This window comes from Rhamphochromis longiceps, linkage group LG19, assembly GCF_057381845.1.
Source record: "Rhamphochromis longiceps isolate RC_006_pf linkage group LG19, R_longiceps_female_GT1.1, whole genome shotgun sequence".
Taxonomy (NCBI): domain Eukaryota; kingdom Metazoa; phylum Chordata; class Actinopteri; order Cichliformes; family Cichlidae; genus Rhamphochromis; species Rhamphochromis longiceps.
Window position 1 is genome coordinate 27,371,258 of NC_140575.1, and position 27,709 is coordinate 27,398,966.

Here is a 27,709-nt window from a genome sequence, read left to right on the forward strand (position 1 = left end):
CCTGCGCCCTCTGCTGGTAGTCTCTGGAAAAGTAATGACTGGAAAGCCTCAAAGCTGCGTTCAAGAGGGCAAGAACTGTTCGCAAACTCCAACGACCAGAAGCTGCAAATGAGAGAAACAGTCCTCACCAATTTATTTTTGCACATTTCTTGGACAAGTTTAAGGATTTGCACTTTAAATTCTTGCACTATGAATTTATTCGTTTGAATAATGTTCGCTAACAACTGAAAACAATCTTGAACGCGACTTATAGCGACTGTTGACAACCAGGACGATGGTGACCGTAGGTGAGTTGGCCATAATCTATTGTTTCCCTTAAAAATCATATTAGTTGTCAAGAATTTGAAGATTTCGTCTGTATTTTCATTTAAATGTATATTTGCAAGTTTCCACCTCCTCACCAGAATTAACAACGCAAAGCTAAGCCAGGAGTAGTTAGCATCTTACTACCTATGCTAAGGAAGTAAGCTCGTTTTAATGTGTTGCAGTCGAGCTGCTGAGTCTCCTGTTGGTGTCAGTGCTGTGGGGCTGCACCAACCCTTTCCTAAAGAGAGGCACCGAGGGGATAGAAAATGTGACAAAAACCAGCAAAGTGGCACAGCTGCTGGCGGAGCTCAGGTTTCTCTTTCTTAACATCAAGGTAGGTTTTGAGACAGCAGATTCGCGCATTTTAAGGTAGACTGTATGTTACTGTAACTGGCTCAGTTGCTCCCTCTCCCTTGTGTTGCTCTACAGTACCTGGTCCCATTTCTGTTAAACCAGAGTGGTTCAGTGGTCTACTATTACACACTTTCAACCACAGGTGAGACCTAGCACAAGTGTAGCCTGAAACACTAATGAGAACTTACCAATAGAGGTGTGCGGATCGGGCCAAATATTGAGTGTATCGATACCAGCGGTGGTATTGTATCCGATCGATATTTTGTTTCTGTGTTAAATAAAGTGTTTTGGGGTTTTGGGTTTTTTTGGAAATATATCTCAAACATGCGCTATGAAGAATGGCTGAACCTTTTTGTGTTGACTATCTGTCTGTTTATTTATAGCCTACAGCATAATTAAACAACAGAAGTTGACCCAAAGTGCTTTAGAGCCAGGTACATTTACATTCCAGGTCTCCAAAAAAAAAAAAAAAAAAAAAACTGTTTCTGAATGCATGAAAACCTTATAAGTGTTTAAGTTATAAGTGTTATTATTTTGAAAAGTAGTCAAAAATCACAGTAAATCACAAAGTTTTAATGGTCATTAAAATGTGTTCAAAATTTCAAATGATGATTCATCCCATGAATCATGACACACTGATATACCTATATAAGCTATATGTATAGGCTAAAAGTATCGGTATTGGTTTAGTATCAGTATTACTGGCCCTATATTTACTTCATATCAGATCATACCAGAATTTCCTGTATCAAATGCCAATAAGCCACCGTAGATTAGTTTTTCACATGGCTTACTGGATAAATGTTAAATGTAATTTCTTTTAAACACTACAAGCAGAAAATCATCATACTTAATGGAACATGTTTGAGAAATTACTTTTATTGCTTTACTTGACACAGACTGTCACTGTATGCCTTCTTTGTAGACTAGAAATTCATTTTTTTTTAAAAACCTTTCTTCTCATCCAGAGTTATCATTTGCTGTTCCTGTAGCCAACTCCCTCACCCTCCTTTGCACTCTGCTAACTGGCAAGTTTCTGGGGGAAGAGATTGGAGGCAAACGTAAGTCACTCATGTGATAACACTACATTTGTTTGCTTTTTTTAAAATAATGAGGCCAGTCACACAACCGGTGGTATTTATCTAGAAAAGGAAAGATTCAGATGCTGATTTTGAAAGTCAGACTTTAAGCTGTTTAGAGTCATGATTAAAAAGAAAATTAACCACTCTCTAATTCAAAGGTTTTACATATCAGGAAGCAATAAAAATCATCTGATGCTTTGCAGTTCTTCAAATTAAGTAAATACAGTGTCGGTTGTACTAAAGAACATAGCATATTACACGCTGTCATTATTTATGTAACGTAAACTAAGCCAAATGAAGAAGGATTATGTGAAACGCTAAATACAACCTTACTTCTTCTACAGGAATTAATAGGGTATTTAGGAGCCAGATTAGTAGATTACAGATGTCATTATTCGGTGGAAAAGCATTTAGGTCAATTACCATACTTCCAGAGAGTGGACATGCCAGGAAATTAATCCCAAGGTCAGATTGTGCAATTCTCAGACAAACTTGAAAAAAAGAAAACCAAGAGCTACATCTCAGACTCTACAAGCCTCCGTTAGCATGTTAAATGTTAAAGTTTATGACAGTTCAGTTAGAAAAAGACTGAACAAGTATGGCTTGTTTCGAAGGGTTACCAGGTCAAAGCCTCAGCTTTCTAAAAAGAACATGGCAGCAGAGCTGTGGTTTGCAAAGCTGCAGCTGAACAAACCGCAAATCTCCTGGAACAATGTCCTTTGGAGTGACGAGACCAAAATAGAAATGTTTGGTGATAATGCACAGAGTCACATTTGGCAAAAATCAAACACGGCGAATCAGCACAGACACCTCATACCAACAGTCAGCACAGTGATGGAGGGGTGATGATTTGGACTTGTTCTGCATCCACAGGACCAGTAACTGCACCTTGCAGTCACTGTGTCAGCATCCGTAAGCCAAGGTGTTCTAGTCAAATGAGAGGCTACATGTGTGTCTGACAGCTAAAGCGTGACTTGATCCTAACCCTTGCAACACCACAGCTACAACAGAATCGCTGCAAAAGAAAAGAATAGAGGTGTTTCAATGACCCAGTCAAAGTCCAGACGTCAACCTGAAATGCTGTGCTTAAACAAATCCCCGCTAACCTCAATGAACTGAAGCAACATTGTAAAGGTGATTGGGCCAGAATGATGTGACAGATTGAGTCATACAGAAAACGATTACTTCAAGTTATTGCTGTTAAAAATTGTTCTGCAAGCTATTGAATAATGAGTTGTACTTAATTTTTTACACACTTTGTCTGTATTTTGGTTTAGTTTTTGTTTAATTAATAATGACACAGTTTAATATGTTGTTGTTCATCTGAAGTTGTGCTAAGACATGCTAACTGAACTGAAAGAGGGTGACATTTCTTTGTACCATGACCGTACCTAATTAATAAATACATTTTTTTTAACTTTAACTATCTTGATATCCTTGCCCACACATCTGTCTGCAGAGGCTGTCGTAGGAATGTTCCTCACCATGGCTGGCATCACTCTGTGTATTATAAGCTCCATTGATGATATTGACAGAGATACTGGGAATCAGAATTTGACCCAACCCGTGTACTGAAGGAGATCAGGATTTAAGCCAATTCCTCTGCGCCTTCAAATAAATCCTTCGCCGTAAATGGAAAGACGGGCAATGAAGCTGGAGCAGGACTGAAGAAGACGATTTAGATTCAGAGAGCAGCTCCTGAGAGCGGCGATGCTGATGGGAGAATTGTGTCTAAACAAACTCAAGCTTCAAAAGGCCTGTCCAGAAAACTCTCACACCATGTTGAGGGGGGGAAGCGGGTTCATGGAGAGTTCACCACAGAGCTTGACTCGATTTATGACGCTCGCATAGAAAAGCGGTGGTTGTTAACTTTTACTTTTAAATGCTCCGCAGCTGACTGGCATCTGCATAGATCCTGCAGAGACCACATATAAATAAGCCCGGGGTAGATGTCAGCTTCTGGTTTAATGGGGACAGTTTGTGGTGGCTGCCTTTAGCCTGCTGTAGAGTAAGAGCAAGGCAGGAGGGGACAATGTTGTTGTATAGCTTGAGGATAAAATTTTCATCTTTCGCCTTTCCTTTTACTGTTTACTCGTAATATACTGCTTTTATTTTCCAAACTACTTTTGAAAGAAAAAGACTTTAACTGTGTAAAGAGTTCAGAAATTGGTCACATGTACAGTAATATATATGTTTATTGTCACATTTAATTGATACAAGACACTGTACAGATGACTGTTAATATTGTGCTCTGTTCCTGTGTTGTTGCTGATATTTAATCAATAAATTCTTGGCAACACTACTGTTCCCCAACACTCATTTAGTAGTCACTCATTTTTCAGTATAGGTTTAAGATTTACCCTAAAAAATGTTTTTTTTTTCTGTACGCATAGTGAATATATTGCAGCATTGAACATCTACACAGTATCAACATAAGAATCATGCCTGTAAAACTGAATGGACAATGTCATAAACGGGTGTACGATACAATAAACTTCAATCAGTTTTAGTTGAAGCTTGTAGAGCTTCTGATAGTGTATCCACCTGTTGTAGTGTTTGTTCTGCTTGCACTTCTCACGCTTACATTTTCTACAATAAAACAAACATACATTAATGTTGTTATTTGGCTCATTATCACAGTTAAAGTACTACTAATTTAATCAAACATTCATGCGATGTGAAACTGTTAGGATGCCGTGACCTCCTGATGATGGTGGTTTTGTTCTGTTGCAACCGACGGCGCATCCTGCAGGATCTCCTGTCACAGCAACGACACTAAATCAGTGTAAAGGCAAAAGCTATCAGCAAGACGAGTTTAATGCCTTGGTTATATTGATGCCAGTAAAAACGCGATGGTGTTATAGGGTGTGAAGTTGGTAAACTTGCCTTTTCTTTTCTGTGCTCTGCGTGGCTGCTAGACAACGAAGGCCTCGACTTTGAAGACGTCTGCTTCAGCTCCTTTTGAAATGAAAGTCACAAAGATTTTGCCTCCACGTGCTGAAGTTCTGTATTTGTTCAATTGATTAATTAGCTACTCGTGGGTGTGAGTGTGTACCAGTATTTCAGCTTTGGACTCCTGCTCCTCTTCAGATAGTAATGCCTTTTAACGGCACAAGAACAAAAATGGGTAACCCTTTTAATGTGAACACGTGAATTACGATTAAATGTAAACAACCCACCCACACGAACCGTACCTGCTTTCCACTGTACTTGTGTGGGTGCTCCTCGTCGTCGTGCTGCTCACCCTTGATAATTTGTGCTTGTCTCTTGAGAGAAATAAATAGTGTTTTTTTTTAATGCTTTTGTTCAAAATGTGCAGCATGCATGTACTGTCCTTGTGACAGTGAATTAATAATTACTCCACATGCATGCAGGACAACTATTATTCAGTGGTATTTTTGGTTTTGCTTGTACAGGAGTGAGTGATGAGTGTTATTTCTCATATCTAACAAAACATGTTAGATATGGCATAAAAAATGCCTACCATCTGTTTGTTCTGCAGAGGATCCTCTGGGTTAGTTAATTCCTCCTCCTCCACTATTTCTGCAGCTCTCTTTGGAAAGGAAATATGATTAAAATTTAGATTTAATCTCACTTCTATAATATTAAGGGCAGACAAACGCGCCCACCTCAGTCATATTTTAGCATTTAATTATCTTCTATTCAATTATGAGTCTGAAATGACGCAGAGGTGCCTGAAGCTAACCTGATCAACAGGAAGCTCTGTAGCTGTATTTTCATCCTCCTGCACCTCCTCTGCCCCTCGTACCTCTTCTCTCCTTTTCTGTGCTGAACTTTTAAATACACTGGGCTGGCCTGTCATGGGTAGATATCAAAAGTTTTTTACCACCAAAAAGTGGAGATACTCCTTAAGACTGATTGGATTTCATGAAATCCTCACCAGATCCATTGCTGAGCGGTGGTCTCGTTTGCATTCGATTCTTCCGGATCTTGACCGGCCTGGCAAAAAACGTAGAGGTCTCATCTGCTCCCTCTCTCCTGCTCCTTTGCTGGGAAGCTTGTGGGGCTGCAGCTTCATCTCCTGTTGACTTCACCCTCCGACCGTCTGACTGAAATTCATGGGTCACATTGAATATGTTACATAACAAACACTAAATTATATAAATACTCATAATATAGCATCATATAGTGTGAATATAAGTCAGTGGAGACTTGTTTGTTTGTTTTACCTCTGGGGAGTCAAGGAGAGCTGAGTCACTGCATTGGTCTTCAGGCCCACTTCCTGCTTTCCTGTTCTAATGGGGAAAAAAACAGAAGTTGTTCATAGCCTGTTAATGTTTTCTTCTGACAGCTGCCAATCAGACCTGACATTTAGGCTGGAAAATAACGATCCTAAAACTGTATTTTAAGACATGAAAATAAAGCAAGTAACTGAATGCAGAGAGAGAGGAGGAGGATTACCTCAGCTCTCCTTAACATCCTTCTCTTCCCAGGGTAATAGCTACAAAATGAAGAAACATAGTTATTAAAAAATGGGAGAGAGGAATGTGTGGGATATTGTTCTCTTCTTGTTTCCAGTCGTCTGATTATTATTCATGTGTTAGCACAGACTGACACAAGCACGGGTTTTGTTTTGTTTTTTACAAAGGAACTTCCATGATTGTACCTCTCTGTAGTTTTGGAGATTAATAGCTCCACATATGGGAGTTTCTTGAACCTCTCAGTTCCCACGGCAACATAGCAGCGGCCAGTCTCCAGCTCCCCAGCTGAGGACACGGCCACTCCTTCTAGAGAACACAACCTGAAAAACGTACAGGGGTTCGATATTTACTTTATTAGATCTTTCTGTTTGTATTTCACAGAGCTATTGGGAATGTTTTTGACCTTCTGTGTAATGGTGTCACTGACCTGCGCACCGCACCGGTCCTTAGGCTGACCTTCTCTGTGATTAGACTCAAGATCTGATCCAGGTCCTGCTGCATGCTCCGAGGAATGATGAATCGGAACGGTGGACACAGGAGGTCTCCATTTCGAAAAACGCTGAACATAACAAGAAACATCTTAATTCTTGTATGCAGATATGTGATGAAAGAGTTAAGAACTGGTAATTGTTACTACTGGTCTAAGCTGGTTGTGAAAAGATAGTTTCCCAGTGGTTTCCTTAAATGAAAGATTAGGAACAATTATTTAGCAATCAAGGAATAATGAATGATAGTTTAATTAGCCACAGCAACGATATTAAATCTTCCTACAGTTGCATTACTTTAATGTGAAATTGATTTTGGTATAAGTCTGGGAAACGTGGATATTTGTTTTCAGGGCAAAGATTAGGGTGTTGTTGATTTTTTCAAACTCCCCAAAAGTGTTGCTAAAGGAAACATCAGGGGAAGCCAGTAGTAGCAGTTTATTCTCTGGAGATCTTAAGGACAAAATTTCCTCTCATCCAGTAGGTGCAGAGATAATTTAATCCAAAATGAAAGCAATGGTACTGCCAGCAAACTGTATGTAAAAAATAAATAAATACATTTCTGATACTATGTATATATGCCTCCGATAAGCAGTTCTTCCAACTCACTGTATAATGCAAGGTACAGGTATATACTTCCTCCATTTAGCTGACACATTCGGCCTCTGGATTGCTTTGACCTAGAGGGGACCAACATAAAATCAGATGCTTGCCACTGCAGAACATCAAATGCTGTCAATTTTTCATCAAGTTTCAAAATTCCCTTAACAGATTTACATCATTCCTGTCCTGCACATAAATACCACTGCATGCATATCGCCAAGAAAATCATTATCCGAAAAGTGTATTCAGCTCATATCAGCTCAAGTGCTGCAGCCATGGAAACTGACGTCACTCCAAGACTCCTCGGATGGTGCATTTAGACACGCCGTGTCTTATCTGAGGGCCCTCACCCATGTCGTCGCATAGTAATGAAATCTGGAGCCAATATCCATGTCTGCCTCTAGCTGAGCTAAATCAGTGGGCTCTGATAATCTCCTCGTTATTGTTTTTTTTTCCTTCTTTAAAGTGGCAGACGTTTAATTATTTACAATGTGTCTGAATCCAGAAGGAGGGCTCAGAATTTGAGTATTAGGCCTGCCTGAACATGTACACAGCCCTGATTACACTGGGTGGAAGCATAAAAACTTCAAACACAAACACTCAACATACGGGCACACTTCTTGTGTATCTCCACAGCAACCACAATACAGACATGTAAGACTTTAAAGCCAAAGGCCCCACCTAAAAAACAAACAAACACTTATCCAAAATAGCATCTATGCACGCTTATTCTATACTCATGTATGTTTTTTGTTCATAAAAGTAAGACTAATAGATCGCTCTACATCAGAAACACTAAGAGGTCAGTCCTGCCAGCAGGTCAGAATATAAAACAAGTACTTGTCGTGAGTGGCTCTAAAGTGTGTGTGGCTTTGAAATCAATTTAGTGTGAATGCTAAGGGAGCTTCATTATGCCTAATCCTAGCATCCTCGTCACTGTGCACTGCCTGCCTTTCATTTTACTGAAAAGGTTGAGTTCAGCCGAAGAGAAAGGATAATTTTCTTGATGAAATCGTTTGACGTTTCAATATCCCGCTGAAATTAATGAAGCTGTCACATGAGAGTACCCTGCAAGTTCTGAGTGACTGAGTGTTTGATGGACAGTGCAGTCATTAGCCCATTATATCTGCTAATCTACCTAACAGCCTGTGACTTCAATAGGAGGATAACAGGGGACATGCACGGCTAATACTTGCTCATAAGAATGGGTCGTCACTTTTAAAGGCGAATAAGGTTGCGTCAATAAACAAAAAATCCTGCACTCTTTTTAAATTTGACTTGGAAGGAGTTGAAATGATCAGCTTGATATGACTGTAGCCTGGTGGTGCATTCCTCTTGGTTAGGCTAGGATTAATCAGTTACAGATTCCTTAAAAGGACTGAAATGAAATGAAAGCCTACCTGGGTTTCCTCACGAGCAGTGGGTTGCTTTTTTGTTCTCACGTTCAGGTAACTGTGCATAAAGACAAGGGATATAACGAAGAAAACCCTAACACAGTACTTGATCTGTTTTCCAGACATCAAGTATAAATAACTTCATTTTGTTGTACTCACTCGAGTTTCTTGAATCTCTCAAAGCCAGCAGCAACATACTGGGCTCCTGTCCGTAGATCCTGCAGGTCTGTGACTCGGTGGCCCTGCCTGGGGGTGTACAGAGTCCTGACGGCAAGAGGGGCACCGATGCTCTGGGTCACTTCATTCAGAAAGGCCTCCATGGTGACCACCTGTCGCTGGTTGACCACAAACCTGCGTCCACTGTAGAAGGGGTCTCCATTCCTATACACCACCACACTCTTCACTGGAGGCAGCAGAGATGCAGCTGCAGAGCTGGCAGCCATCTCTGAGTGCATATATGCATGCATGTATTCTCATTCATTGCACCTAATAATTGCATTTACTGAACCTTTTCTCACACACACACACACACACACACACACACACACACACACACACACACACACACACACACACACACACACACACACACACACACACACACACACACACACACACTACATTCTTTGGGTTCACACATTTCCAAAAGTCACACATTAACACAAACAAATGATCCAGCTACCACTCCAAAGTGCCAAACAATGCTCTGTCACTCACATGCTCGGTGAAGAATTAAGAGGGAAAACTGCAGAAAAGCCAAAGGTGAAGATCAGTCTCTGCTGTTGTTGTGGTAGTGGTCTGTCTGGGCTCCCCCTCACCACGTTCTGCTCCTCTCTATCCCCTTCACATTCAAACACTCTCACACGGACACTACTCCACTGATGGCGGTGAGTATTTCCTGGTTGCCATAGCAGCGTGGCCAGCAATGACTGGCTTTGTGGGCCAAACCATCGGCAGAAACCACAACAAAAGAGACAGGCAAGAGGAGGGGAGAACGGGTGGGTCTCCTGCGCTGTAAGCTGAATCAATAAGATAACCTCTACAGGCAGGTTAAAAAAAGAAGAAGAAAAAAAAGGCCAAATCCATCAAGCATAGAAGTGAGAGCAAGTGAAACAGCCAGGTGATTCTTTTTCGTAAATATTAAATATCCAAGCACAACAGAAGATCTCTCAAGGGAGTAACGAGGAAAAGTTCAGCTTTAACTTATAAATATTTTTCTTTCCCTGGGTTCTCTATAAGGACTTAAATACCAGAGGACAACAGGTGTTTAATAGGAGATTGCTGTGAACATTTGAAGGATAATTTCCTAATGAAATGAGTGATAGTGATAGCTCAGAAATATGAGCTCCTGGGAAGCATGCTCACCTGGACTTTAGTGAACAAAACTTCTCCATGCACAATTGTAAACCATCTAAAACTGGCACAGTTAATGCTCCAAGTGAAGCCCAAGCGGTAGACAGCACAACAAAGAAAACGTTGTAGTAAAATAGCATTTATTTTATTTATATACATGAAAATACACAATATACAGGTTTATTAACTTGTGCCAAACACGAAAAAGGTACTCAGTGCAGCAGGTTCCTGCGTACATGAAGGCATCACTCCCACATGTTTAAGTCCAGTTCATGGTAACGATGCCGTCAGGACACGCTAAGTTTATCCTTCAGCGACAAGTACTGTAGGAAAAAAGAAAGAAAACAGTCACTAAAAGTAACATGTTCTTCTGCATGTCTGGATGAGTGCATTCTCAGTGCATGACAACACATCTATAAAAAGTGTTGCTCCACATCTTGGCAAATTTACACACTCTGGTGCTGAAGGGCGCCTCACGGAAGCAACGAAATGTGTTAAAGATAAATTAAAGGATTTAAATCAGCTCTCAGTGTGAGGGTAAAGGGTACCGACAGCTAAACATGCTTCTACCTGATTTACACGCTTAATACATGGGAGAAAATGGGCTGAACCATCCAGCGTGCATGTTTGTAGCTGGGGGGTTTGGACTGTCCGTAATAAGTCACTGTTGACACTTACTGCAAAATTAACATTTGTTATCTGATTGTTGGATGTAGGCTCTAGAACGAAGGCTGTTTCTCAGACCTGCTGGATGAACTTATTTTGGGAACCAGTAAATAAATTCCACTATGGAGCAGAAGCAATTTTATTACAGCGGGAGACTGTCACTGCTGAATAAACGTAGGGAAGCACTACATCTCTCTCTTTCTTCGCCTTACCTTTTTCCTGCTGTCAATTGCCTGCTGAAGCCAGAGCAGCTCCATGGTCAGGGTGCTTCTATGGAAACGCAGGGCCTCTGGGGTACGGGGCACCTCCTGAGTCAAGCAGTACCGATGAGAACCTGATGGAGGGATGGCGAATTCGAAACGGCTCAAAAGGTTTCACCAAATTCAGTTTTGGATTAACACATTTGAAGCTAGAAAAACTGTGTAATTAATGCAGGTGAACACTGATTGCATTCTACTTTTTAAGCTTCTGTGATTCTATTTTTAGAGGCAAAAGCTACATTAGGCTTCTCTTTTATTCACAACGGGTCACCACAGCAGGTAACTACACATGTTTCATTTGGCAGAAGGATTCCCAAAGAGATTTGTTAATCCTTTTGGGAGTTACCAGCCCTTATAACTAAATTAAGGACTGTGTGAATGCATCTTCTTTGAATCTTGAAAATTGTGACTGTAAATTTCTTAAAGACTGAACAAGAGGCAATATTTTTTAAAACACCTTCTACACACGCACACAACATGGCTCCACTTTGTGTGAAACTTTAATATACCTTTATGAGACTGAGTATAGTTCATATCTAACTCAACACTGCTCCAGACAGATGACGACCCTGCTGTGCTCTCCACCACACCGCTTTGTCTTTGGCCCTCTCCTTCCCCTCTAATAGAGCTGCTGCTGGGTAAACAGGTCTGTGAATCATCTCTCTCTGCTTCTGTCTTCTCTAGCAGGGCACAGTGATGATCTCTGTTCTCTGGTGAGAGTGCAGGGATCTGGGGAGTAGCACTGACATCTGTCTCTGGATTTAGAGGCTTAGTGGCAGGGCTGCTGGGTGGTGGACGTAGGCTGCCCTGAAAAAGCAAAAAGCAAATGCATGAGAACATTTTGTATGTGGGGTATTAAACGTCACCCTTATTCGCATAAATGCCACTTACCGTGTCTATGAACTGGGGAATAGAGATCAGCGTGTCCGTCCACTTTAAATGCGTCAGGCGCCCGTCAATCTCCTTCACGATGTCTTCAAAGTCTTCGCGTGCTTTGCAGACTTCTTTCCTTACCAGATATCCACGCGAGCATGCCTGTGGCGAGGAAAGGAGTAATTGTAGTCTCACTATCATATGAATGCTAACTATAGCAGACGTTAGCACCTGTTTTCCTGAGAAAGCAAGAGTGGCTAGGAAGCTAAACGTAGCACAGAAAAGACACCCTGAAAAATTACTCTGCGTATAAACATGTATCATCGACAGCAGATAAATTACCTGCAAATTTACGATTGTTTTCTCCCATTTGCTTCTCTCCATTGCTATGGTAACATGACTATGCCGCTACGGAGAGCGGGAGCGTAACTCAAAGCTTTTATTTACTTCCTGTGCCAAATCTAAAAAATAAAAGGTTGCCCTTGTAAGATATAACAACATATTTACATATTTTCAGATTAACCTTTCATATATGGTCATAAGTGTAATTTTGTACAGTTTACAAATATATGAACCATAAATAGTTGTGTAAAATAATTTTTCTCAACGTGAAGTGATTTATTTTGGAAAACGTCGGCGGAAATGACCGGGTGTTCGTGTTCTAGACGGTCTTCTTGCAATGTTGCTGCTCTTCACCTGGCGTTTTCCCCTTAAAGTTTTTCGCCGCCGGTAATGAAAATGAGTGGCGGTTCAAACCAGAAGACTTTATTTCAGACTTGGGGTGTCTCCGTCTCCCAAAACAAAGTTGTTAACCCGATAAAAGATGGCAAAAATGCTGCTGGGCGCCCCAGAACAACTCCAGGCAACAGTCCCCAGGTAGCTACAGCTCACCTTCCTTCTTATCCCCTCTGGTCTGAAAATGGTCACGGGTCAGCATATACATTAGCGAACCCAGTGGGGACTGAGGACCCCACGCCTGCGTATGAAGATGAAGACGATGATCTGATGGTGGTCGCCGTGTATGAAGCTGAAAGAAGCCTCCAGCTTGATAATGCTAAATGTTTCCAGCATGACAACCCTGCCAGAACAGAAGAGCCCACGTTTTCTCTAACCCCCTCAGGTGGGCAGACATATCCTGACTTCCCTGGCTTTGACAGTTCCTCAGCTAAGGTATGGATCTACCCGACCAACTATCCTATCAGGGAGTACCAGCTGAAGATATCAGAGGCTGCCCTCTTTCAGAACACTCTGGTATGTCTTCCCACTGGTCTGGGAAAGACCTTTATAGCTTCTGTGGTTATGTACAATTTCTATCGCTGGTATCCATCAGGCAAGATTGTTTTCATGGCTCCCACCAAGCCTCTAGTGGCCCAACAGATTGAGGCCTGTTATAAAGTGATGGGGATCCCACAAGCACACATGGCTGAGCTGACAGGTAAAAAAAAGAAAATCACATAAAATCTGATGCACAACACCCATCTTCCCCCTTTTCAAATTCTGCACCTACCGCTTCATAGGTAGCACAGCAGCAAAGCAGAGACAAGAGGTTTGGAGATCCAAGCGGGTCTTCTTCCTCACGCCTCAGGTCATGGTTAATGATCTGTCCAGAGACACCTGCCCGGCCCAGCAGGTAAAGTGCGTGGTGATCGATGAAGCACACAAAGCGCTGGGCAACCATGCTTACTGCCAGGTACACACACTTTGGAGAAATAATCAAAGCTTGACATCATGAAGTTGTATAAGTGTGAACTAAAGAACTAAATCTTAATGGTTAGTTTTGGGTTTTTTGCAGTAAAAGTTATGTAAACTGTCCAGATTTAGTGGAGATGATGTCTAATGCTTGGTCTTCTTCATTAGGTCATCAAACTGCTCGGCAGCCAGACTTTGCAGTTCCGCATACTGGCTCTTAGCGCCACCCCAGGAGGAGATACAAAGGTGAGAAAGATGCACTTTTTTTTTCTGCGCTGTGACCTAAAAGTGAGTAGACTTTAATCTGCAATCCGCCTCACTTCATCCTTCCAGTCGGTGCAATCTGTGATCTCCAATTTGCTCATCTCCCATATTGAGCTACGTTCAGAAGACAGTCCTGACATCCGGGCTCACTCCCACCAGCGCAATGTGGAGAAAGTTGTGGTTCCTCTGGGTGAGGCCCTTTCAGCTTACCAGACACGCTACCTGCAGGTAGGGGCAGCAAATGATTTGTCATGTTTTTCGTCTCTGTTCTGATCAGGACATTGTTTATACTTTTTAAAAATGTAATTCTACAAGGAATAAAATATGTCAGTTCTTTTATTTTGTGCAGAACACATAGGCTGCTTATTGTTTCCACAACCAACATGCACTGACCAGGGGTACATTAAAAAAAAATCTGCCAAATATTATGTATGGTTGTTTTCTGCTGTCAAAACATGGAGTGCATTCATGGATTTTAGGCAGGGTGTGTTATGTGGTTATGTGTCTGGCATGAGGACATACTGTTGGATTGTTTGGGTTGGTGGGTTGTTGCACAGATGGGGTTTATTCTGGTATGTCCCAAGGATGTTTGGATGCTAGGTTCAATACCTTAGGCTCTTTATTGTGTTTTTCAAGCTGTTTTGGAGCAGCTTTTACGGAGTGGCAGATACAGTATCTTCCAGAGGAAGGCGGTTGCTGTTTCTGTGTGATGTGATAGGTAAATAATGAAGTGTCAATGGTGCGTTTCTGTATGCACAGTGTTTGAAAGAATCCAGTCCATGACTTTATTATATATTTTTTGGAAGTTAGTTTTATACAAACTCTTTCTTTGCTTTTTGTCTGCCTGTGCTTGCTTTCATTATTCTGTAGAGCAGCTAAGAGTTTTTCCTTTGGTGCTTTACTGCCACCTTGTGGTAAGTTTTGGCTTCCTTCTGTTATTAAAAAAACAGAACTCCTCAACTGTAAAAGCTTTTTCAGCTTCACCTCTTTCTCCTTCCTGTGAGGTTCTTTCTGGGTCAGTTCATATTAAATTGATTGATTTGTCCTGAAAGCCACATCCTGTTACACTCAGTGGTCTAGCTTTTAGTGCTGGTAGACTGATCGGCTCTCTCCTCATCATGTTTGTGTCTTCTGCACTTTAAGTGTGCAGCTCCACTTCATTTGTTTCAGCTGGCTGGTTAACAGGAATGTGACACCTGCATTTGAAATTTTAGACCCGCTGTATTTTTTTTCTTTACTGTGTTGCACTTTCTTCCTTTTTAGTCTTTTCCTTCTAATTCTCTCTTTATTGTTATCAGGGCAGAGTTCTTTTTTCTTTTTTTTCTTTTTTCTTTTAGTTTTTTTTCTTTCTCTTCATATTACTCTATGATTGGAGGATGTTGGTAACCTGCTGAAATCCATTTTCCACTGCCAAAACATTGGGTTATTTTGTATTCATTACTGCAGTCATGCAAGCACAATTTAGTAACTGTTAAACAAATCAGAAAAATGAAGCAGTCATGCATACAGGTGCTTTTTCTGTTTTTTCGTCCAGCTTTTGGCTCAGACATTAGAAAGGCCAGTGCTTGCCCATATATCGACTTGAGTCGCATTTCTCTTGCAGTTCGATTAAGTGCGGATTTAATGACGGCACATCTAAAGGCTACTGAGCTCAGAAGATATTTGGCTTAAAGCTTACACCTTTTATGGTTGTTGTTATGGGAGCTGTAGGTATGCATTAAAGAACAATTTGCCCAACAAGATTGAATTAACCTAAATGAGGTTATATTTATGACTAAAACTATCTATTACAGTATTATTACTCAGTCTCATCTGCAAGCTAAAAACTCTTTAAGCCTTCTTGCAATTCCAGTCAGCTGGCTTTATTTCTTTTAGGTGTTACACAGAGTGCTGTATTGTCCCACGAGCAGCACTATGATAGACTACTGTATACTGCCTGTGTCCTTATTTTTGGATTGTGTAATTACTTTGCTCCAGTAACTCAACACTATCTTTCTGAACTACGCCATTCATACAATCCCAACAGAGCACTTAGATCGTCCAATCACAGGCTCCTAGCACAACCTAGGACTCGAATGAAGTCGAGAGGTGACCGGGCCTTTGCATCCGTGGCACCTAGACTCTGGAATAACCTCCCTGTTCATATTCGTACTGCCGAGTCTATCCAGTCTTTTAAATCACGTCTTAAAACTTATTTTTTTACTTCGGCTTTTGATTCTGTCTAGTTGGCTGGTCTAGCTTGTTGTGTTGTTACCTATTGTTTGTTGTCCTCTTTCATTGTTTGTTTTAACTGTCTCATGCTTTTACTGACTGTGAAGCACTATGGTCAACACTGTTGTTTTAATATGTGCTATATAAATAAATTTTGATTTGATTTGATGTTTTGAAATGGACTATGTCCTACATTTCAGATCTAGGCAGGGTGTGACACCTTTTATTTAATACACTTGGCACCACAAAAAAGAGAGAATAGTCCCCTGGAGGTAAAATAAAAGTATAATGGGTCCTGGAAGCTATTTGCTTTGCAGCCTTAGGTTTTTCTTGGCACACCAACAGATAACACAATCTATTCCTCATGTTTTGTCTCTGCTGGCTCCTTTTTTTTTTTATTGAAATAATCAAACCTCTCATTTGTTGTATTTGTAATTCATAATGCGCGCGTGTGTGGTGTGGTTAATTGGTAGCATATGAAGTGATCTGACTTTTGCCCTTTCTCAGACTGTTTATTTAGGCTGTACTTGGCAAGGAGTAGAGTAATTTTGTCTGCAGCTACTTTGTATCCAAACAGTTTACATAGTAAATCTGGAGCTTTATCATCAGCTCATCTGACTCATAAGACTGGTCGTTATTTAATAAAACTAAATTCTTCATCAATATGCCAAAAGCTGCGCAGAGCTCAAGCTCCGTGTATGTCAACCTTGTAAAAACTTCACCAGAGTAGATTTGAAAAGACAGGAGACAAGCACATTTTTATTAAACAAAAAAAAAAAAAACTACAGTAGCTCATGTTGGTACACTTTAATTTTCACATTACATAACACTTTTGTAGAACACTAGAGAAAAAAAAAAAAAAAAAAAAAAAAAGCAAAAACAAATTAAATCCAGACACTTGCAGTTGCTATGTAACTAGGCTCTCAGAGGGAATACCGACCTACACGTAACATGGCTTTGCAAGAGTTTACACCCTACAGATGTCACAGAGTATCATAGCAATGCTACAATCATTTAATGCAGAATAAAGTCTTTGGATTTGGATGCACTGATGTTAACCGGTTCTTCTTGAGATTACGACTGGGCAACCTCCCCAACCCAATACCAACTTTCTTAATTGTAATGCTCTCCGTTTCACACAATGATCATTTTTACCTTGTATTTTCCTACATTAAAAAAAGAAAGAAAAAAGCTACAAATGTTCTGGTAAAAATCTTCACACTGTGATAATTTGGCCAATTCTTTACCAGGTTTATCTCACTGGAAGAGAGATTCTCTTATTTCCAGAAGAGAAAAATCCCTGTTATTGCAAACTGCAGGGTTAGCTGGAGTTCTGAATTAATTTGTTTAATGATTTTATATTAAAATATAATGAATAAAACCATCAATCTCTTTATAGACTCTTCTTTTGATAGAAGATTAGTTTAACTGAATCAGAATTGCGCCTTCTATTTTTATCACAGTTATATTCTCTGTTGTGTATCTCTTAACGAGTTTGCATCGTCTCTACTCAGCAGTGGTAGTATTTGCAATTGTTAGTGAATGATGACTAATACTAAAAAGTAGTTTTTTGTTTATTTTTAAAGCACAAAAAGAGGTACTTGGGTAACTACTTGTGTCTGTACAAGACCTGAAACATGAGGAATGCGTTACACTGCATTAGTTTTGTAAGAGAAAAGGATGTATATAATCTATAAGTACTGTATGATTGTCATTCAGCAAAAAATAAATAAATATATATATATATATATTTATCAGTGAGTGTTTCAGCATTTGGTTTGTAGAAGTGATCTGTGTGTTACCCCCTTGTCCCGTAGATTTACATTCAAGTGTAAACACACATGAACAAGTTCCGTTCAAAAGTGCTTGTTTTCTAAATTAACATCACCGTTTGTGTCAAGCTTATTTATAGTTAAAGCCACTAGTTCAGGTCAAGATGGATGCTGCAGAATCCCCTCCTAAATTTTCATCAACTGAACGCACCTAGATTGGGTTAGGTTAGTGGCCCAGGTACTTCCATGTTGTTATGGTTATCTAATAAATATTGCACTTTTTACTGAATATGCAGAATATGCTGTGTGACTGTTATCACAAACTTATAACATGTAATGAAGTATGTAATCCAGAGGTAAAGTAACAGTGGATCAACTGTGGCAGAGCTGTAAATGCCTCAATAAGCAAGAGAATGATGGCGTCATTCCATAACAAGACATTGTGGCTGCGCAACAAAAAAGAAGGGAGCACAATATGGCTGCATGTCCACCACGAAGCCTGACTCCTCTGCAGATGAGCAGGCTGTTGCATGTTTCTGACACCACTTAGTGGGCAGTGTGCTTAGGAAAAGGTTGTTAGCCATCTTTAAGCAGGAGTAAATGCTATGCTTCACCCTATCATCTGAGTAGTGTTCACAAGACTATGGCAGTGGTCAAGTTCAGTTCTTGTGTGCCAAATGATCTAACTAAAATGAACAGAAAGGAAAACTGACTGAGGTTGAGCTTGTTGTCATTTAAAGATGAAACCAGATGGTTCTGGAGTGTTGCTGGGCTGGTGGTCATTTCAGGTAGTAGTGGTTGTGACTGACGACGATGTTGCACCTGAGGCTGTAGCTAAGCTGGGGCAGTGTTAAGGGAGTCTTTATGAAGGTTAAGGGTCACAAGTAGGATGCCACGTAATCCCACTATCCCTTAGCGCCGCTCTAAAAACCAGATTTCATTCTGACGGTTGTTGTGAGCAGGGTTGGTGTAGCCGGCCACGATGAATGAGTCGTTGACACACACTCCTGGAGACTCCAGCAGCTCGGCCAAGGTGCTTATCTGGTTTATGATGGTCACTTCATTGGTGGGACCGCTAAAGGCTCTGGAAGAGGGAAGGAGTGATCTATAAGTGTAAAACCAAGCACAAATTCTAACCTTAATAATCACTTACTGTAAAGTCAGTAACAAAAGGAGGGAGCTCATTTAGAAAAGTTTTTTTTAAGCTACGGTACTAACCTCGTATATACAACAGTGGCAGGCCAGATCTCAATGACAATGTCGCTGTCGTGAGGTTGGGGGGGCTGGGCCTGGTGCTCAGTGGGAAGGTAGTAAGCCACAGTGACATCAGGGGACATTGCAGAATGATTCTCATCTGTGCGCACCACTGTTACAATAGGCAGCGTCATGCCCAGATAGTCACCTACATGTAGAAAAAAGCAAAGTATCACTGTCAGGCTGATATAAGGAATAGCTTAAATCAGCTTGCCAGCCTCTAATCGTATGCGTAAAAAAGTCTCTTGCTTCCGGACTCACCTAAGGAGTTGTGTTGGCAGATGTATCTCATTATCCTCATAAAGCCATAGCAAATGCTCTGTTCATACGTCTCCTCACGCATTATTATACAAGCCCAGTGACCCTTTTCATAGTGGCGTTTCTCATACAGGATCTCACCACACTGACAAAGAAAACACAGACAAAAACATAAACATCCTAGGAATACTTTGGTAGACGGAGCAAAGGTTTTGACAGCTGTGGACACGAATGTCTGCAGATTTGCATATTTCAAGAAACCAAGTACAGTGGTTGGCCTTTTAAGTGTACATAAAAGTAGCACGTCTTGTGAATATTAAATACTTCAAATCAAAATTATTTGTTTTACCCACATTTTCTTTCCTTTTTTAAAATAAGGTTACAGGTTTTACAAAGGCAAATTATGCACTCAGGTTTTGTTTCTTTTTTTAATTGAGTCTTCACTAAGCTTTCCAAATAAAATGAACCTCTTATTTACTACAAAACTCCCTCAGTTCTCAGTATTTTTTTTTTTAAATTGTTCTTAAATGCATAGGAAACTTTTCTTAAGCAGGTACAACAATCTTATTTTTCTTCACTTACGGTTGTGCGATCTGTAAATCTAAAATCAACTTAAAATGACAGCATGTTTTATGCCAGGATTCAGGAAGGAAACTGGACTCTGGATGTTAGCAAAATGTGTGATTTACAAGATGCCCAAAACTGCTCTAAGAATAGCGTGCCGTGACTGCCCTTTGTTTAACTGGAGTCTCCGGCCAAGTTTTAATGAACTAATTAACTCAAGTTAAACCAATTAGCCTATTTTATTTATACAGTCCACAAAGGACTTTAAACAGCTTTGGGTGACACGATCACTTTGACAGAAATAAAGATCTGACCCTCACACAGAGAAAACATGTACGTGACTGTAGATTGACATTTGTGTTTTTTTGGGTTTTTTTTTGGATATCTGTAGAGAGGAGTCGTTTACATGTAGGATTTATTTGTACAAATCCTACGTGTGTTGTAGTACAATTGGGGGGGGGGATTGTAATTCAGGTGTAATAATAATAATAATGTCAGACTTAAATATATAATTATATTTACATAAACTTGCAATGAGCTTAATCATGTTTAGGTTTATTGACAAAAACATGGCTCCACTGTATTAAGTAGTTTACAGTCTTTCTTATGTAGAGTATACTTAACTTTTTGATGGACCCTTCAAATACTTGGAGGGTATAAATATTCAAGTCTATTTCTCAGTGCAGATATGTTCCAGTCCTTTAAACTGGGTGACCTATTTGGCAGCTGCTCATTTATGCAGAACATTAAAATGTATAGGAAGATGGTGATTATATCCATTTCCCTTGACAAAGTAGTAAAAGCCAGTGATACCTTCTCTTTGCGTCCAAGGAGGGTAAACGGGATCTGCTCTCTGTGACTGCGTCCTTGGTTATTGGTGCTTAGCTGTTGAATGGGTTCTGCCATATCTGTCAAACAGACAAACATAACCCGTTACACACACAAAAAACATGTCTATAAGATAGTTTGTAGCATGTTCGTGGCAGTTTGATACACCCAACTGAGCCTGTGTACTGGGAATTCAGTAACAGGCTTTTTCTTGATACCATATTCGGCCTTCCATGCTAAGGAAATTAAAATGCATTAATACAAATGTGTATAGTCACGCAACTCCCTACTATGATGTCCAAATAGTACATATTATCTCTTGCATTGTATAAAAATGTGCAGTGTGCCCTCTTCTCTGTGCGAAATGTCCTCAGTTGCAGTAATCTGTTGGCTGGCAGTGTTGTTAGTTTGAGGGAGAAAGCGCTGCCAGCTGGGAAGAGCATTGAGCCAGGATGTTGAAGAGAGTTATGTTTATTAGAGCTGATGGAAGGGAACATTGACTAAAGCTGCCCAAGGCCAGGTATAGACTGGTATTAACTGAGAGAGACTACAGCACTGGCCAATGGTTTTGAAACCTTATTCACCTGCTCTTTTACAGCACTAGAGATGCCTTGGCACTTTGCAGTATTTTATGCTCATTCATTTCATTTAGTTAATTTATTAAACAAACAGAAAATGAATTGCAAAAAAAACAAACAAAAAAAGACTAGTGTACACTCCACTGATTACAACTACCAAAGGGCTACTTATCCTCAAACTTAACATCACTACAGAAATGAACAATCAAACACCAGGCACTTAAGGTGAATCCAATTCAATCACATTTTATCACTCAATATCATGAGGGCAACAAGGTCAGAGAGATGTGTGTTATTTAGGGGATCAATTACTTGGCAACAGAGAAAGCAGACTGATGCATGTAACAGACAAAGAGTGTCTAAATATTTAGTAGGATCTCATGAAGCATTACGCTGTGCAGTCCTGGCAAAAAGGTTTTGGCATTAGCACCACTAAATTTCTAATTAATTGCCAATAAAAGTTTTTGTAGCTTATGAAATCCTTGTTTTTCACTAGTTATGCAAAATGAAGTGGCAAAGTGCATTTTAAAAACCCCCCCAAAAAACGAACTTTGTGCTGCAGCCAAAACAGCAACTGTACAGACAGGTTTCTTATTTACAAACATTACTGAGGGAACAAAAGGGAACAAAACTTCTTTGGTAGTCAGTCACCAGATTGTAATCAAAGAAAATATGCCATTTTTCAACATATGTATATACGTTATATATATTTTTTTTTTTGAAATTTTTTTGTTTGTCGTTTTGCAGTTTCCTCATTCAATAGTTAACCAGATTTAGGAGCAGGGACCCAGAATGAACAATAAAATGTTTTAATTTCTAAAATTTTATCTATGACAGCCTCGCCCCCACCCTCACCAACACACGTGCAGGCATGTACTGATTGCACAATCAAGAAAACTCATCAGTTTCAATGGCGGAACTTCCAAAGCTTCTCAGTGTTGACGCAGAACAGTCAACACAAATGCTTGTTTTTGTACCTGAGCTTTCTAATCAATACAGAGCTGTAGTCACGTCCCACTTTCAGTGTGCCTCCTGTTCCACTAACCTCCGTTTCACTCCCCTTGTAGTTGCCAATTGTACATACATAACAAATTGCAACTTGTTAATCAAAACTATTTCATCACTTAAACATTTGTTATAAAGCATCAGGCTGGACTCAAATGAGGATGTTTGGCTGGAAGCAGGCCTGAGCAATTAATCAAAAATGAATCAAAGCCGACAAGAACCTCTAATCGATGTAATCGTGCTCATGCCATTGTTGTTTTAGTTATTTTGGTTTTAAATTCTGTTAATATGTCCCCCTATTATGTACTGTATGTGTTGCTGGACCCTTGTCCAGTCTGTGACATGGAAACCTCATGCATTTTTGGCTTTACTAAAGATCACAGAGAAACCAAAAACACTGCACAAAAATAGTTTCAGCAACTGAAGTTAGTAGTTAGTTTTTGAAGTTAATACTAACTACTAAAGTTGTTGTAACAGAAGTTACAACAGCTTTAGTACAAACCTAGTAAGACCACTGCGTGTGCCAAATACTTCATTGTCATATTAGATAAGCAGACATAACTACTGAATTTGTTTTGTTTTTCTTAAATTTCATTTAAATTTGTGTGATACTGTCAATCTTAAGGGACACTATGGCATGTCAGCGATCAGCTTGGTTCATTGGATAGTCACTGATGTAAAGTTAAACACACCATGCAGTGGGTGTTGAGTGAGCTCAAAGTGGCATGAACATTCATCTTGTTTACATGCTAGAAACTCTTCATCCCTCCATCACAGCTGGTTATATCTGCTCTCTTGACCTCATTTTACTCTTCAGTGAGTCAATTATCATCTTTGTCTCCAGCATGAAAATTACAGTCTAAAGGACTTTCCTGTAGTGACATCAGGGTATCCTGAAAGAGTCGATAAAACAAACAAACAAAACCTCTAATGAAACTGGTTGCTATGGATACCAGTTACAATATATTGATCAATGATGTGTTCATTCACCAGCTGAACATTGGCCTACTGGAAAATAAGAAGTGATTAAATGGTGCCATTGGCCAAGGTTTATCCATTATGGCACATTGCTTTTGATGTCATATCTTCATAAATCTCTGTCACTGAACTCGTGTGTAACTGGCTGGAAGGTAAGTGAAGAACAACAACAACAACCCCCCCCTCCATTAAATATCAAAAACATCTGGTCTGTTATCAGCATCGGGCATTTTAATAATCTGGTTACTGGTCAAATTATTACTATTTTAAAACAGCAGCACTGGTCTCAGTCCCAATTAGAGCAAAGCAGTTTACTGTGGCCTAGGCTTGTCCCCTTAGTACGACAGTGAGGCCACAACCTCAGTACCAGCATAGGCAAGGTATTTAATCCCCTCTGAGTCAGAAAGGCCCAGCAAGTGATTTTGTCCTTAGTGCTGCGGTCAGGGAACAGAGGGAGGAGGATGTGCCAGTCTGTTACTGGATTCCCTAAGGGCAGCCAAAGAGACAAATAGCAGATGGTTAGAAACTAAATGATTGGGTATCTAAAGGTGATAGTAGATAATTAAATTCTTTGAATTGTTATAAAATATAGTTTTCCTAAGTACATCTAATTTTTTTAAGCTCCTTGCCACCACATAATATTTAATAAAAACAATTACTTTTGTTAAATAATTTGAGTTACACATATACTGAAGTATAGACAAGAGGTTACATGTAAACTGTATTCAGCCTAAAAGAATCCATGTATTCTGACATACAGAGGCTGAACTAATAAGAAGCCTGTGATTTGGTTTAGTGCCCCATAGGGCAGGTTTTATTGCTGTCGAGCAGGAATTAAAATTAAAAGTTTAACTGATCTCAATAGGCTTATTGTTCAGGTCTCTGTCTCCATGATCTGCGATCACCAGTGACTTGAAAGACTTCTGAGTACGAGACTACTGTTTTTGTTGTTGGCTCCTGCCGAGCACAACGTCTGAATTCACATGCTAAAATCAAACTTAGAAAACTACAAGTTTGCAACATTTGTTAGTAATCAGCAAAGCAGAATGAACTGAAAAAAGGTAAGATTACATTTGGTTGTGGTTTTTTTATTTTTGCATAGAGCAATTCTGAGCACGCCTGCATAAAACCCACAACCAAATGTAATCTTACCTTTTTATGTTTTAACCAGATCCAAAGGATAATGATGAAGACTGTAGTCATGGCTAAAGATTTTGGAAATGGGAACACTGCCAGAATTAACTTTTTAATTTATCTGAATACAGGGTTTTGAAACTCGTGAAATCCTTGTGTATGTTCTTCATTTTTGCAGCTGCCAAATTCTTTTTACTCTGTTATTAATTAGGGTTTTGTATATTCAGTATTAATTGCATTTGATTTAAAAAGTGGTCAAGGCACAAACAGGAAAATTCATGGATTTCTATCAACTAAAGTTCCACAGACTCGTTGCCTTTACTGTATGTGGACAAACCATTTTAACTTAGTCATCCTGCATTCTGAGCCAGGAAAAACCAGGCAATCCAATAGTTTTCCAAATAAAATAATGGAATGCTAATAGAATCGAGAAGACCTGATTGAATCGGTGACTAAAATAAACCGACCCTCTTTTGCCAATTTGGTGTCAGAATTAATATTCTCAGTGGTTAATACTTCTAAGTTAAACACAAAGCAATGTTGCAACTTAAAATTACATCTAAAGACTGTATGAGGCATGTGTGTTTTGTGCCGGACATGCTATGTGAGGAACAGTTTAATAGTACATTCAAATCAAACTCAGCATCTCAGTTGTTGCTTAAAACCTAAAACCATGAACAAGGCATTCTTGAGCAACCCTGATTACATTATAAACACTTTGTAAATACATCATGCACACATAAAAACACATTTCCATATGGACCAACAACTGTGTTGTGGTCGTGAATATAGAGCACACTCCTTAGTTCATCTCTCATCCTTCTGCTCGTCTAACTGAGCGAGTAAATGAACAAGGAAATAAGAGTCCTACACCTGCATTGTTTTGTACGATTTCAAAAATCGCTGTACATATATAGCTGGTTATGTGTGTGTATCACCTTTTAACAATTGGTTTTCGGTGTTCTCTCTTTTCCAAATTTCAGGGGAAAAAAAAAGACGTTTTTTTTCTATCAGGTCCAGGTATGACTGAAATTTTTTATTTGTGTTGATAAAGCAACGCAGGTGTACCAATGCACAAGTAAAAAAAAGCACAGCATCACAGTCTGTGGTTGAACTGGCCACAAGTAAACAAAACATTGTTAAGGAAATACTAGTGACTGTAAACAGAGTTGATCATTGTGGGTTAACAAAGTGCAAATCCGTTAGCTTTATTTCATGAATTATATGTCAGACATATCACACATGTGGTTATTGTGAGGTTAAAAAAAGGTCCATTGTGAAATCACAAATACAGTCAAGCTCATGTTATGATTCTTTGTTTTTATACTTCTGTAACCTTACCGAGTTATTCCTCTAACAGGGATATAGTGCTGAATCAAGCAAATAATATATATAAAACCCTGTTAGGCACATCTAACAGTGTGAGTGGCAAATGTGTCTGTCTAATTTGCGAGTGTACACTTTGTATTTCCCATCAAAACAAAACAGCCTGTCATCTGCCATCAACCACACAATTTGTTTTTGTCTATGACCAACAAAAAAAAGGAAGCCAAAGCATCTCTATTAATCTTAACACAAATTCTAATATTACTATATTTACTACTAGATCAAACAGGCTATTACTACATAAGTATTAGATTTGTTGCCCTGACCTAATACCTCTATCATAATATCACAGTGTCTATAATGTTGCAAACCAATATTATGAATATTTTGAGTTGTAAGCAGACAGATGTATATGCCGGACTGTTTTATGTGCCATACATGGTCCATGATTTTGTAGCAATAGCTGAGCCTTACACACCATTTATTTGATGTGAATAACTCACTATACTCACTGTGCCCCCTGTGTAAGAGTTAAGTGTGGCTTTACTATTGTGACAGATGAACTATTTACTCAAGTAGGCCAAAGGCATAAATCTGCAAATATTCAAGCATAAAAAGTAGTAGCCATTAAAACAACAGATTTTAAGCCCTATACACTAAATCTCTTACTAGGGATCCTGGAGGCCCCATGGGCAAACTGTAGGAACCACAACTCTGTGTGCCTCATATTGTTTTTCCCGTTTAATTACAACCCTTCTGCCCGAAAGTGTTTTTAGTTTTAGCATGCATTTATTACGTTCACATTTTTAAACTAATTTACAAATTTTACAAGTTTTTTTTTTTTTACGAACTAAACACATGCTTGTCTGAAATTAAGAAATGTTCTGGCTGGAACAGGTTTGTCTATGTCCCTAACCGGAATCTAGGTCAGTGTACGTGGATCCTTCAACAACAAAAAAATTGAGTGCCAAAATTAAACATCCCTTTAGCTGTTATTTTGACTTGTTTTCCGCTCTTTCTATCCCTCACATTAAAGTTTATAAAAGAAACAGGAAGAGTAGGCTACTAAAACTACGAGGCTAAAAGCCAAGGTGTATGTCAGCTACGTTGGCATGTACCTTTTTGGTTTTTAACAATTCCCCCAACATCATTTCTGTATATAAATATAGATATATATGTATATTTTCACCTTGAGAAACTTCCACTTGGTGTCCCCTCGCTACCTCCTGCCAGTAATGTAGCAGGCGGTCTGGATTTTCGTCTTCCTCCATGGTCTGGCCTTCTTCTTCGAGACTCCCATTGCCAGAGTCTTCGGGCTGGTCCTCCGAGAAAGACTCCAGGTCCTCCAGTGTGATCATCCCGTGTCGGTCGGGGCCGCTACCGTCTCCACTACTAGGACCGCCGCCACTCATCTGGCAGCCACCTCGGTCCATTTTTTTCTTTGTAAAATTGCCTAGTACCTAATGAGATAACTGTCTCAAATTAATAGGCAAAAGAATAAATGCTTCAAAATCGTCCGGAACGACGATTTGCTCAAGCGCTAGTCTTCTTCCTTCTACGCGCCGCGTTGTTTTTGCTTGTCCAGATTAGGACAACCTTTACTTTATGGTCGACAAACCAGGCGCTGCTAAGCTTCACCCGATGCACATAGCCATGTTTGCATAGCTGACTTATATACGACTTAAACGACGCATTTTCTTTCACCGGGAGCACTTTGGAGCCGCTGAAAACAAAAAAGTCAACGTCTCTTTCGCTCGTGCGGAGCAGCGTGACGCTTCCCTTGTAGTCGCCGGAGGTCAGCGCTATGTTTATAGAGATGAGGGCGGGCCGTAAAACCACGTGATCTGTGGGCTCCCACACCCCCACCTCCTCTCCTCACACCCACCAAGACCCCCTACCCTTACATACCTCACCCAGCAGTTTACCTAGAAAGGTTTAGCTAATGGCAGCATTAAAAAAAAAAATGCTTTTTATAGTAATTTTCAAGTTCGTTTGTAGCTATTATTTACTAATTAAACAATTAACCTTGG

The 27,709-nt window shown here is 39.8% G+C and overlaps 5 protein-coding genes across 10 annotated transcripts in view; 2 read left to right on the forward strand and 3 right to left on the reverse strand.

Moving 5' to 3' along the window:
- Positions 1-37: 37 nt before the first annotated feature.
- tmem234 (transmembrane protein 234) lies at positions 38-4,341 on the forward strand. The gene is made up of 5 exons (XM_085390766.1): positions 38-287; positions 489-640; positions 736-802; positions 1,629-1,721; positions 3,202-4,341. The coding sequence occupies exons 1-5, from the start codon at positions 275-277 to the stop codon at positions 3,315-3,317; spliced, it is 441 nt and encodes a 146-aa protein (XP_085246892.1). The 5' UTR covers positions 38-274; the 3' UTR covers positions 3,318-4,341.
- A 22-nt stretch (positions 4,342-4,363) lies between these two features.
- Positions 4,364-9,997, reverse strand: dcdc2b (doublecortin domain containing 2B). Of its 4 annotated transcripts, none has more exons than XM_085390763.1 (15): positions 9,384-9,997; positions 8,826-9,047; positions 8,673-8,724; positions 7,279-7,349; positions 6,612-6,743; positions 6,370-6,504; positions 6,165-6,204; positions 5,933-5,998; positions 5,644-5,812; positions 5,449-5,558; positions 5,227-5,295; positions 4,937-5,008; positions 4,798-4,842; positions 4,629-4,700; positions 4,364-4,500 (listed from the first exon to the last, which is right to left on the reverse strand). In XM_085390763.1, coding segments are annotated over exons 1-15 (1,329 nt in total). In that variant the 5' UTR covers positions 9,386-9,997; the 3' UTR covers positions 4,364-4,428. The 4 variants fall into 4 exon arrangements, with proteins under 4 accessions (XP_085246889.1, XP_085246888.1, XP_085246885.1 ...); XM_085390762.1 differs by having other exon boundaries at positions 8,826-9,111; XM_085390759.1 differs by having other exon boundaries at positions 8,826-9,174.
- Positions 9,998-10,161: 164 nt separating this feature from the next.
- On the reverse strand, positions 10,162-12,276 carry iqcc (IQ motif containing C). Its single transcript, XM_085390764.1, has 5 exons — positions 12,161-12,276; positions 11,837-11,980; positions 11,455-11,752; positions 10,898-11,019; positions 10,162-10,342 (listed from the first exon to the last, which is right to left on the reverse strand). Exons 1-5 carry the CDS (start codon positions 12,200-12,202, stop codon positions 10,307-10,309), a joined length of 642 nt encoding a protein of 213 aa, XP_085246890.1. The 5' UTR covers positions 12,203-12,276; the 3' UTR covers positions 10,162-10,306.
- A 195-nt stretch (positions 12,277-12,471) lies between these two features.
- The window catches only part of fancm (FA complementation group M), a 41,550-nt gene continuing 26,312 nt past the window's right edge, over positions 12,472-27,709 (forward strand). Inside the window, exons 1-4 of one of the 2 annotated variants that reach the window (XM_085392100.1) lie at positions 12,472-13,253; positions 13,336-13,508; positions 13,676-13,753; positions 13,841-13,999. In XM_085392100.1, coding sequence (XP_085248226.1) covers positions 12,551-13,253; positions 13,336-13,508; positions 13,676-13,753; positions 13,841-13,999 — 1,113 coding nt within the window. In that variant the 5' untranslated portion in view covers positions 12,472-12,550. The remainder of the gene's footprint in view (positions 13,254-13,335; positions 13,509-13,675; positions 13,754-13,840; positions 14,000-27,709) is intronic. The other variant, XM_085392101.1, reaches the window with a different exon arrangement.
- soul3 (heme-binding protein soul3) lies at positions 16,704-27,490 on the reverse strand. 2 transcript variants are annotated; one of them, XM_085392105.1, is made up of 5 exons: positions 26,869-27,490; positions 20,644-20,738; positions 19,270-19,411; positions 18,973-19,156; positions 16,704-18,859 (listed from the first exon to the last, which is right to left on the reverse strand). In XM_085392105.1, the coding sequence occupies exons 1-5, from the start codon at positions 27,110-27,112 to the stop codon at positions 18,667-18,669; spliced, it is 858 nt and encodes a 285-aa protein (XP_085248231.1). In that variant the 5' UTR covers positions 27,113-27,490; the 3' UTR covers positions 16,704-18,666. The 2 variants fall into 2 exon arrangements, with proteins under 2 accessions (XP_085248231.1, XP_085248232.1); XM_085392106.1 differs by having other exon boundaries at positions 16,705-18,838; positions 26,869-27,489.

Excerpts from the sequence above, each read along its gene's own strand:
- dcdc2b (XM_085390759.1), bottom strand. The coding sequence starts at position 9,133 with ATGCATGCATATATGCACTCAGAGATGGCTGCCAGCTCTGCAGCTGCA. Across the intron at positions 8,725-8,825 it reads GAGAGATTCAAGAAACTCGA|TTACCTGAACGTGAGAACAA; the intron begins GTGAGTACAACA and ends CTTTATGCACAG. Across the intron at positions 5,999-6,164 it reads GGATGTTAAGGAGAGCTGAG|AACAGGAAAGCAGGAAGTGG; the intron begins GTAATCCTCCTC and ends TTTCCCCATTAG.
- iqcc (XM_085390764.1), bottom strand. The coding sequence starts at position 12,202 with ATGGAGAGAAGCAAATGGGAGAAAACAATCGTAAATTTGCAG. Across the intron at positions 11,753-11,836 it reads TTCCCCAGTTCATAGACACG|GGCAGCCTACGTCCACCACC; the intron begins GTAAGTGGCATT and ends TTGCTTTTTCAG. Across the intron at positions 10,343-10,897 it reads CAATTGACAGCAGGAAAAAG|TACTTGTCGCTGAAGGATAA; the intron begins GTAAGGCGAAGA and ends TTTTTCCTACAG.
- tmem234 (XM_085390766.1), top strand. Across the intron at positions 641-735 it reads TTCTCTTTCTTAACATCAAG|TACCTGGTCCCATTTCTGTT; the intron begins GTAGGTTTTGAG and ends GTTGCTCTACAG. Across the intron at positions 1,722-3,201 it reads GGAAGAGATTGGAGGCAAAC|AGGCTGTCGTAGGAATGTTC; the intron begins GTAAGTCACTCA and ends ATCTGTCTGCAG.
- soul3 (XM_085392105.1), bottom strand. The coding sequence starts at position 27,112 with ATGGACCGAGGTGGCTGCCAGATGAGTGGCGGCGGTCCTAGTAGTGGA. Across the intron at positions 20,739-26,868 it reads CCAAGTGGAAGTTTCTCAAG|ATATGGCAGAACCCATTCAA; the intron begins GTGAAAATATAC and ends TCTGTTTGACAG. Across the intron at positions 19,157-19,269 it reads CTGCCAACACAACTCCTTAG|GTGACTATCTGGGCATGACG; the intron begins GTGAGTCCGGAA and ends TTCTACATGTAG.